This window comes from Salmo salar, chromosome 29, assembly GCF_965601325.2.
Source record: "Salmo salar chromosome 29, fSalSal1, whole genome shotgun sequence".
Taxonomy (NCBI): Eukaryota; Metazoa; Chordata; class Actinopteri; order Salmoniformes; family Salmonidae; genus Salmo; species Salmo salar.
This window is the reverse complement of record NC_138319.1, coordinates 43445881-43457480: the sequence shown is the minus strand read 5'-3', so window position 1 is coordinate 43457480 and position 11600 is coordinate 43445881. Positions and strand designations below refer to the sequence as shown.

Sequence of the window (11600 nt, the reverse complement as noted above, 5' to 3'; positions counted from 1 at the left end):
GGTTTAGATGGTATAATGATTATCTGTGGTTTAGATGGTATAATGATTCACAGTGGTTTAGATGGTATAATGATTCACAGTGGTTTAGATGGTTTAGTGATTCACAGTGGTTTAGATGGTTTAATGATTCACAGTGGTTTAGATGGTTTAATGATTCACACAGTGGTTTAGATGGTTTAATGATTCACACAGTGGTTTAGATGGTATAATGATTCACACAGTGGTTTAGATGGTATAATGATTCACACAGTGGTTTAGATGGTATAATGATTCACACAGTGGTTTAGATGGTATAATGATTCACACAGTGGTTTAGATGGTATAATGATTCACACAGTGGTTTAGATGGTATAATGATTCACACAGTGGTTTAGATGGTATAATGATTCACACAGTGGTTTAGATGGTATAATGATTCACAGTGGTTTAGATGGTATAATGATTCACACAGTGGTTTAGATGGTATAATGATTCACACAGTGGTTTAGATGGTATAATGATTCACACAGTGGTTTAGATGGTATAATGATTCACACAGTGGTTTAGATGGTATAATGATTCACACAGTGGTTTAGATGGTATAATGATTCACACAGTGGTTTAGATGGTATAATGATTCACACAGTGGTTTAGATGGTATAATGATTCACACAGTGGTTTAGATGGTATAATGATTCTCTGTGGTTTAGATGGTATAATGATTCTCTGTGGTTTAGATGGTATAATGATTCTCTGTGGTTTAGATGGTATAATGATTCACATAGTGGTTTAGATGGTAAATTGATTCACACAGTGGTTTAGATGGTATAATGATTCTCTGTGGTTTAGATGGTATAATGATTCTCTCGTGGTTTAGATGGTATAATGAATCACACAGTTGTTTAGATGGTATAATGATTCACACAGTGGTTTAGATGGTATAATGATTCACACAGTGGTTTAGATGGTATAATGATTCACACAGTGGTTTAGATGGTATAATGATTCACACAGTGGTTTAGATGGTATAATGATTCACACAGTGGTTTAGATGGTATAATGATTCACAGTGGTTTAGATGGTATAATGATTCACACAGTGGTTTAGATGGTATAATGATTCACACAGTGGTTTAGATGGTATAATGATTCACACAGTGGTTTAGATGGTATAATGATTCACACAATGGTTTAGATGGTATAATGATTCACACAGTGGTTTAGATGGTATAATGATTCACACAGTGGTTTAGATGGTATAATGATTCACACAGTGGTTTAGATGGTATAATGATTCACACAGTGGTTTAGATGGTGCCTGGGGGCCACTGACACTGCTGCCTTCTGGGGGTCTTGGCTGCTTTCAGGGGTCTCACTGATGACTGGCAACCTGAGATGAAATTTATCAGGTTCAGTGGTGTCTTTGTTCTCTCTCTCTCTCTCTCTCTCTCTCTCTCTCTCTCTCTCTCTCTCTCTCTACAAGCAGTTCTTTATCACAGTTGTTGCTCAGTCATAAGTCAATAAAAACTGTGAAAGTAAAACATATCTCTACCGCCCGATTCCACAGGATGTTCCTCTCTGTATGAAAGCAGTGCTGTACTGTAGGCTACAGTAACCTAGCGTCATTACAACAGTACCCGTTTATAATTCAACCGTGTCCGTCCGCATTATGCCATTCCCACCTCAGAAGCGCACCTTTTGAAGACTCGGGCTTATGTTTTTCTGCTGATTAGTGGTCCGCCTTGACAGACCCGTAATTTACTAAACCACACATTTAAAAGCCAGAAGAAGAAGAGAAAAATCGTTAGGTTTGAATGTTTAATACAGTGCCGTGTCCCTTTAAAACTTCTGACAAAAAGCCCATATGATCCCTGAGCTCCAATCACCAATTCCTTCTGCAAAAGCAGCCTCTGCATTTTTGTCTGTCTGAATGCTAGGAAGGCGAAAAAAGATTGAGGAGAAGAAGAAACTGAAGAAATGTGAAAATCCAAGGAACATTTTCATGGCCAACGGAAGTCGATGCGTAAGGAGTTATATTGGGACTCCTTTTTGCCTCGAAACCTCGGATCAAAATGGTACAGTAGAGCGCTGCGTTTGTATCATTTTTTTTATTCCCTTCTTGATCTCTTCCACATTTGAGCTACTTAGCTAGGCTGATAACTTGCCTTCCACTAGTTCTGTCCCACAATGTTTCTGGCATCATTTGTCATTTATGCTACTTCTTGCATTTACTTCTTCGTGGTAAAGTTTGCAACTTGCATGGAACTCAAGTTGACATTTGAATCTGTTACAAGAATGTAATGGCTACGATAGCTACATTTGTTGCATAGAAAGAGTTAAATTCTTTAATATCGGGATGTCTCGACAAGGATCAGATCGTGACGGGTGAATATTTACATACGGGGAGAGTGAAACTAACGGGCCACTATGGCTGGTAGAACAGCTGGCTGTGGTTTATCACGTTTACTTCATCGTTTATATTACATACACTAGCAGCCTACAGTACACAATACACTAACAATGTAGCTAAATGCGCTGTCTGTAGGTTATGACATGGTTATGACATGGTTATGACATGGTTATGACATGGTAACATTGTGGTGGTCTCTGTAAGTTGCAGGTGATTCTCGTCTGAACTTCAATACAAGACAGCTGCGTACTGGCTGTCCCTGATAAATGAGCATAAAGCTTAACGTTACAGTCTTGATACACTGCCCACCCACCCCCCCATATCCTTCTCCTCCTCTCGCCACGGTCACAAATATCACAGATTTGCTTCAAATGCAAGATCACTGATTCTGCCAGCCAGGTCACCGTGATACAAGTCAGTATTCGACGTCCTTCCACGTCTGAGAGATGACGTAGAAACCGGACACTAGGGGCAACACTGAGCCCTCCTACCTTCTAATAGGATTCGGTTTGGGATTGCAGATGATAAAAAGTTGTTTTTGAGATTTTTGGTTTTAAACCTATCTCAAACCTTAACCATTCAGAGCTAATTTACATTTTACGTAATTTAGCAGATGCTCTTATCCAGAGCGACTTACAGTAGTGAATACATACATTTCATTTCATGCATTTTTTTTTTGTTGTACTGGCCCCCCGTGGGAATCGAACCCACAACCCTGGCGTTGCACACACCATGCTCTACCAACTGAGCCAACTGCCCTCCTTCCTAATGCCTAACCTTAAGATTTTGATATTAATGCAATACTAAAACCCTAACGTTAAACATTCAGATTTATTAATTTAACCTTAAACAATTCAAAATACGATGTTGGCAACAACTTCAAAAATGTGATGTTTGTTTCAACATGGATGAACGTCTAATTCTAACGCGAGACTGTGAGCACTAGTTGGATTCTGCCAGGCCTTGAAATTCTTTCCTTTCTGAGATCATATAGTCCATATTTCATACAGTTGTTTTGCAGTAGTTTGTTCGCACGAGTGAATATTTTACATGTTGAAGTAGTATGCTAAAGTTGGTCATCATTAAAGTTTTTAAATGACTATATTGTAATTTACAGTCATCCATGACAGCGATTTCTGAGGGGTCAGATGAAGATAAGTATGTGTCATAATAATAATAATAATAATAATAATAATAACATAGTAATTAACCGAATTGAAATATTTATATTTCCAGTCAAACCATAAGTCACATAAGAGGCAACCCTATGTTGCTTTTATTACCCTTGATTTCAGCTGAAGACCCTGAGAGAATGTGATAACAGAGGGAGAGAGAGAGAGAGAGCAGAGGGAGAGGTGGAGAGGCAGGGAGAGAGAAAACAGAGGGAGAGGCAGGGTGAGAGAGAGAGAGAGCAGAGGGAGAGGTGGATAGGCAGGGAGAGAGAGGGAGAGGTGGAGAGGCAGGGAGAGAGGTGGAGAGGCAGGGAGAGAGAGAGAGAGAGAAAGCAGAGGGAGAGAGAAACAGAGGGAGAGGCAGGGTGAGAGAGAGAGAGCAGAGTGAGAGAGAAACAGAGGGAGAGGCAGGGTGAGAGAGAGAGAGAGCAGAGGGAGAGGTGGAGAGGCAGGGAGAGAGAGAGAGAGAGCAGAGGGAGAGAGAAACAGAGGGAGAGGCAGGGTGAGAGAGAGAGAGAGAGAGAGCAGAGTGAGAGAGAAACAGAGGGAGAGGCAGGGTGAGAGGGAGAGGTGGAGAGGCAGGGAGAGAGGGGGAGAGGCAAGGGAGAGGGGGGGGGGGAAAGGGGGGAGAGAGAGGAACAAGAGGCAGGGAGAGCAAGATAAACAGGGAGAGAGAGAAAGAGAGATTAACACAGAGATAGAGAGAGCTGTGCTCATGCAGACAGACCAGGGTAGATGGACTGCGGGGTCATGTTGGGATGCCTCATTAGAGCAGCATGTGGCTTTGTGTGTAGAGAGGTGGAGGGAGACAGCAGTGGAGTTAGTAATCCCATGGTGCATCACATCTGGATGTAGAGGGAGGCTCTGCTGGATAATATCTGGGTCAGGTCAACAGGGTTAGCCTGCCCGCGCTCCCTTCCTGGTGCCATTAGCCTGCCCTCCTTCCTGGTGCCGTTAGCCTGCCCTCCTTCCTGGTGCCGTTAGCCTGCCCTCCTTCCTGGTGCCGTTAGCCTGCCCTCCTTCCTGGTGCCGTTAGCCTGCCCTCCTTCCTGGTGCCGTTAGCCTGCCCTCCTTCCTGGTGCCGTTAGCCTGCCCTCCTTCCTGGTGCCGTTAGCCTGCCCTCCTTCCTGGTGCCGTTAGCCTGCCCTCCTTCCTGGTGCCGTTAGCCTGCCCTCCTTCCTGGTGCCGTTAGCCTGCCCTCCTTCCTGGTGCCGTTAGCCTGCCCTCCTTCCTGGTGCCGTTAGCCTGCCCTCCTTCCTGGTGCCGTTAGCCTGCCCTCCTTCCTGGTGCCGTTAGCCTGCCCTCCTTCCTGGTGCCGTTAGCCTGCCCTCCTTCCTGGTGCCGTTAGCCTGCCCTCCTTCCTGGTGCCGTTAGCCTGCCCTCCTTCCTGGTGCCGTTAGCCTGCCCTCCTTCCTGGTGCCGTTAGCCTGCCCTCCTTCCTGGTGCCGTTAGCCTGCCCTCCTTCCTGGTGCCGTTAGCCTGCCCTCCTTCCTGGTGCCGTTAGCCTGCCCTCCTTCCTGGTGCCGTTAGCCTGCCCTCCTTCCTGGTGCCGTTAGCCTGCCCTCCTTCCTGGTGCCGTTAGCCTGCCCTCCTTCCTGGTGCCGTTAGCCTGCCCTCCTTCCTGGTGCCGTTAGCCTGCCCTCCTTCCTGGTGCCGTTAGCCTGCCCTCCTTCCTGGTGCCGTTAGCCCTGCCTCCCTCCCTGGTGTCGTTAGCCCTGCCTCCCTCCCTGGTGTCGTTAGCCCTGCCTCCCTCCCTGGTGTCGTTAGCCCTGCCTCCCTCCCTGGTGTCGTTAGCCCTCCCTCCCTCCCTGGTGCTGTTAGCCTGACCTGGTGCTGTTAGCCTGACCTGGTGCTGTTAGCCCTCTCTGGTGCTGTTAGCCTGGTCCTAGTACTGTGTTAGCCTGCCGTCCCTGGTGCCGCTAGCCATTAGCGTGTCCTGGTGCTGTTAGCCTGGTCCTAGCACTGTGTTAGCCTGCCCTCCCTGGTGCCATTAGCCTGTCCTGGTGCTGCTAGCCATTAGCCTGGTCCTAGCACTGTGTTAGCCTGCCCTCCCTGGTGCCATTAGCCTGTCCTGGTGCTGCTAGCCATTAGCCTGGTCCTAGCACTGTGTTAGCCTGCCCTCCCTGGTGCCATTAGCCTGTCCTGGTGCTGTTAGCCTGGTCCTAGCACTGTGTTAGCCTGCCCTCCCTGGTGCCATTAGCCTGTCCTGGTGCTGCTAGCCATTAGCCTGGTCCTAGCACTGTGTTAGCCTGCCCTCCCTGGTGGCATTAGCCTGTCTTGGTGCTGCTAGCCATTAGCCTGGTCCTAGCACTGTGTTAGCCTGCCCTCCCTGGTGGCATTAGCCTGTCTTGGTGCTGCTAGCCATTAGCCTGGTCCTAGCACTGTGTTAGCCTGCCCCTCCCTGGTGGCATTAGCCTGTCTTTGTGCTGTTAGCCTGGTCCTAGCACTGTGTTAGCCTGCCCTCCCTGGTGCCATTAGCCTGTCCTGGGTCTGCTAGCCATTAGCCTGGTCCTAGCACTGTGTTAACCTGTCCTCCCTGGTGGCATTAGCCTGTCCTGGTGCTGCTAGCCATTAGCCTGGTCCTAGCACTGTGTTAGCCTGCCCTCCCTGGTGCCGCTAGCCATTAGCGTGTTCTGGTGCTGTTAGCCTGGTCCTAGCACTGTGTTAGCCTGCCCTCCCTGGTGCCATTAGCCTGTCTTTGTGCTGTTAGCACCAGGACAGGCTAATGCCACCAGGGAGGGCAGGCTAACTCTGGTCAAGCTGCACACTGTGTCTCTGTTGTGGAAACAGCTCTGTTCTGCCTGCTCTGTTCTGTTGGGGAAACAGCTCTGTTCTGTTGGGGAAACAGCTCTGTTCTGTTGTGGAAACAGCTCTGTTCTGTAGAGGAAACAGCTCTGTTCTGCCTGCTCTGTTGTGGAAACAGCTCTGTTCTGTTGGGGAAACAGCTCTGTTCTGTAGAGGAAACAGCTCTGTTCTGCCTGCTCTGTTGTGGAAACAGCTCTGTTCTGTTGGGGAAACAGCTCTGTTCTGTAGAGGAAACAGCTCTGTTCTGCCTGCTCTGTTGTGGAAACAGCTCTGTTCTGCCTGCTCTGTTCTGTTGGGGAAACAGCTCTGTTCTGTAGAGGAAACAGCTCTGTTCTGTTGGGGAAACAGCTATGTTCTGTTGGGGAAACAGCTCTGTTCTGTTGGGGAAACAGCTCTGTTCTGCCTGCTCTGTTCTGTTGTGGAAACACCTCTGTTCTGCCTGCTCTGTTCTGTTGGGGAAACAGCTTTGTTCTGCCTGCTCTGTTCTGTTGGGGAAACAGCTCTGTTCTGTTGGGGAAACAGCTCTGTTCTGTTGGGGAAACAGCTCTGTTCTGTTGGGGAAACAGCTCTGTTCTGCCTGCTCTGTTCTGTTGTGGAAACAGCTCTGTTCTGTTGGGGAAACAGCTCTGTTCTGTTGGGGAAACAGCTCTGTTCTGTAGAGGAAACAGCTCTGTTCTGTTGGGGAAACAGCTCTGTTCTGTAGGGGAAACAGCTCTGTTCTGCCTGCTCTGTTCTGTTGGGGAAACAGCTCTGTTCTGCCTGCTCTGTTCTGTTGGGGAAACAGCTCTGTTCTGTTGGGGAAACAGCTCTGTTCTGTTGGGGAAACAGCTCTGTTCTGTTGGGGAAACAGCTCTGTTCTGTTGGGGAAACAGCTCTGTTCTGTTGGGGAAACAGCTCTGTTCTGTTGGGGAAACAGCTCTGTTCTGTTGGGGAAACAGCTCTGTTCTGTTGGGGAAACAGCTCTGTTCTGTTGGGGAAACAGCTCTGTTCTGTTGGGGAAACAGCTCTGTTCTGTAGAGGAAACAGCTCTGTTCTGTTGGGGAAACAGCTCTGTTCTGTTGGGGAAACAGCTCTGTTCTGTTGGGGAAACAGCTCTGTTCTGTTGGGGAAACAGCTCTGTTCTGTTGGGGAAACAGCTCTGTTCTGTTGGGGAAACAGCTCTGTTCTGTAGAGGAAACAGCTCTGTTCTGTTGGGGAAACAGCTCTGTTCTGTAGAGGAAACAGCTCTGTTCTGTTGGGGAAACAGCTCTGTTCTGTTGTTTAGATGAGTTTTTTTCTTTTCTTTTTACATGCAGAGGGTAAGCTGCTAAGCGGTGTGGATATATAGGGTTAAAGGATAGGGATAAATAGAGGGGAATGGGTTCATTCAACTTGCTGATGTGACACAGAATGTTTCTTTAATCTGTTGGTAAACACTGATGTGCTGTAGATAATTTACTCAAATTACATTGCTATTTTAGAAGAGGGATTAACTAATTTAGTTACATTGCTGTTTTAGAATAGGGATTATAAACTGGGTGGTTGACAGTCATGGTATATCAGTATACCACGGGTATGATAAAAGTTAGTTTTACTGCTCTAATTATGTTGGTAACCAGTTTATAATAGCAATAAGGCACCTCGGAGGTTTGTGATATATGGCCAATATACCACGGCTAAAGGGCTGTGTCCAGGCTAAAGGGCTGTGTCCAGGCTAAAGGGCTGTGTCCAGGCTAAAGGGCTGTGTCCAGGCTAAAGGGCTGTGTCCAGGCTAAAGGGCTGTGTCCAGGCTAAAGGGCTGTGTCCAGGCTAAAGGGCTGTGTCCAGGCTAAAGGGCTGTGTCCAGGCTAAAGGGCTGTGTCCAGGCTAAAGCAACTCATTTAGTTACATCAGAAAGGGGAGGAGTTTGTTTTAATAATGTCACAATTCATCTTCACTGTAAAAACCACAACAGACTAATTTGTAACTTTGCCTTCATGTTCTTCAAGTTTGTAAACATTTTAAACATCACAACAGTTGATAGAATAATTAAAAGAATGCATTATGTACATTTTTTTGGATGACCCCACCAAATTCATATAGACGTATTGTTATAGATCTGTCATTCTCATTGAAAGCCAGTCTAATAATCTGTAGATCTGTTCTATGTGTTATAGATCTGTCATTCTCATTGAAAGCCAGTCTAATAATCTGTAGGTCTGTTCTATGTGTTATAGATCTGTCATTCTCATTGGAACCAGTCTAATAATCTGTAGGTCTGTTCTATGTGTTATAGATCTGTCATTCTCATTGGAACCAGTCTAATAATCTGTAGGTCTGTTCTATGTGCGCTATTTCTTTGCTTCCTGTTCTTAAAGTTCGTTTTTGCGTCTTTTACTTTCGGTTTTGTACACCAGCTTCAAACAGCTGAAAATACAAGAGTTATGGAAAAGTTAGTTATGGAAAATATATTTCACAGTGATTTAGATGGTACAATGATTCTCTACAATATACTTGCTTGTTTTGTCACAAGCAAACTATTAGAATTATTGCAACCAGGAATTGGCAGAGTGATTTCTGCATAGTGCGTATTTTAAATATTTTTTCCTTATTTTTACAAAAGTACTTTTTCATAGAATAGAAGACATTGCTACTACATATTTGAAATACTTACCCTTTCTCTCAATTTAATTCAATGGGTTTTATTGGCATGGGAAACATACAGTATGCTCACGCTCTCTCTCTCTCTCTGTCTCTGTCTCTCTCTGTCTCTCTCTGTCTCTCTGTCTCTCTCGGGCTCTCCCATCCTCTCGGTCTCTGTCTCTCTCTCTCTCTCTGTCTCTCTCTCTCTCTCTCGGTCTCTCTCTCTCTCTCTCTCGGGCTCTCCCATCCTCTCGGTCTCTCTCTCTCTCTCTCTCTCGGTCTCTCTCTCTCTCTCTCTTCTACCTCTCTACCTCTCTCGGTCTCTCTCGGTCTCTCTCGGTCTCTCTCTGTCTCTCTCTCTCTCTCTCTCTCTCTCTCGGGCTCTCCCATCCTTCTCTTCTACCTATCATCAAAGGCTGCTGAGAGTTTTACATAACAACCTATTCAGGGCGTTCCGTCATGCAAAACTCTCTCTTTCTCTCTCTAAATTCAGTAGACTTTATTGACTTGGCAAATTAAATTACTTACATTGTCACATTAGTAAATCCAAGATGGCGTAGCAGTCAGGCGTCTTTTGTCTTCATCTTGTCGTGTCCCGTGTATATATATTTATATATATCATCAGGGGTCATCAGCTAACCTTTAGCCCGGACAACTCCTGCCAGTCTGCACAGCGCGATTCAACCCAGAGTTTAACAGACTTATTTTTCTCCATATCCCCGGATTCCTACCGCAAGCTCTGAACCTCATCACCTGGATCATCGCATCTACCTAGCTGCTATCCGATTGGCTGCTCCTGGCTAACGTCTCTGTCCCGAAGCAAGCACCAATTAGCCTGGAGCTAGCCTATGCTAGGCCCATCTCCCGGCTAGCCGAAGAGGTCCATCAGCCACTCCTTGGGCTACAATACCTATTTTCCCAATTGGCCTGGACCCATTTTATTGCCGATACGGAGCCCCGCTGATCCATCACGACTGGACTACCGACGTAATCCGCCCAAGGGTTTTTTCAACAGGCTCCTCCGTCGCGACGCCCCCTGAATGCCCATCTGCTAGCCTGCTAGCTGCGGCCCACTAGCTGTCTAGAGCATACTGGACTGTTAACTTCTCTAGGGCCAGTGGGACGAAACCTACTCAACAGCCAGTGGAATCCCGTGGCGCGTTATTCAAATACCTTAGAAATGCTATTACTTCAATTTCTCAAACATATTACTATTTTACACCATTTTAAAGACAAGACTCTCGTTAATCTAACCACACTGTCCGATTTCAAAAAGGCTTTACAACGAAAGCAAAACATTGGATTATGTCAGCAGAGTACCCAGCCAGAAATAATCAGACACCCATTTTTTCAAGCTAGCATATAATGTCACATAAACCCAAACCACAGCTAAATGCAGCACTAACCTTTGATGATCTTCATCAGATGACAACCCTAGGACATTATGTTATACAATACATGCATGTTTTGTTCAATCAAGTTCATATTTATATAAAAAACCAGCTTTTTACATTAGCATGTGAAATCAGAACTAGCAAACTTCCGGTGAATTTACTAAATTACTCACGATAAACGTTTACAAAAAACATAACAATTATTTTAAGAATTATAGATACAGAACTCCTCTATGCACTCGCTATGTCCGATTTTAAAATAGCTTTTCGGTGAAAGCACATTTTGCAATATTCTCAGTAGATAGCCCGGCATCACAGGGCTAGCTATTTAGACACCCACCAAGTTTAGCCCTGACCAAAGTCAGATTTACTATAAGAAAAATGTTATTACCTTTGCTGTTCTTCGTCAGAATGCACTCCCAGGACTTCTACTTCAATAATAAATGTTGGTTTGGTTCAAAATAATCCATAGTTATGTTCAAATGACCTCTGTTTTGTTCGTGCGTTCAAGACACTATCCGAATGGTAAAGAAGGGTGACGCGCACAACGCATTTCGTGACAAAACATTTCTAAATATTCCATTACCGTACTTCGAAGCATGTCAACCGCTGTTTAAAATCAATTTTTATGCCATTTTTCTCGTAAAAAAGCGATAATATTCCGACCGGGAATCTGTGTTTAGGTTCAAAGACGAATGAAAATAAAAACATGGGGTCGACTCGTGCACGCGCCTCAGCCCATTGTCCTCTGATAGAGCACTTGCCAAAAGCGCTAATGTGTTTCAGCCAGTGGCTGGAATTACATCATTTAGCTTTTTCCCGCCTTCTGAGAACCTATGGGAGCCGTAGGAAGTGTCACGTTACAGCAAAGATCCTCAGTCTTCAATAAACAGAGTCAAGAAGCTCAAAGAATGGTCAGAGAGGGCACTTCCTATACAGAATCTTCTCAGGTTTTTGCCTGCCATATGAGTTCTGTTATACTCACAGACACCATTCAAACAGTTTTAGAAACTTTTGGGTGTTTTCAATCCAAAGCCAATAATTATATGCATATTCTAGTTTGTGGGCAGTAGTAATAACCAGATTAAATCGGGTGCGTTTTTTTATCCGGCCGTGTAAATACTGCCCCCTACCCCCAACAGGTTAACTGAAAATGTCCATCAGCCAATTTTTTGGGGCAATTTGCCAATTGTTCTGGACCTTTTTACCACCTGCTGATCCATCACGACTGGTCTGCCGA

The 11600-nt window shown here is 45.5% G+C and overlaps 1 protein-coding gene across 1 annotated transcript in view; it reads left to right on the top strand.

Annotated features, from left to right (window-relative positions):
* The first annotated feature begins 1317 nt into the window (after window positions 1-1317).
* zbtb47b (zinc finger and BTB domain containing 47b) overlaps window positions 1318-11600 on the top strand; it is a 119454-nt gene continuing 109171 nt past the window's right edge. Inside the window, 1 exon segment of the mRNA XM_082970837.1 lies at window positions 1318-2053. Within this exon segment, the coding sequence (XP_082826963.1) occupies window positions 2051-2053 (3 nt within the window). The 5' untranslated portion in view covers window positions 1318-2050.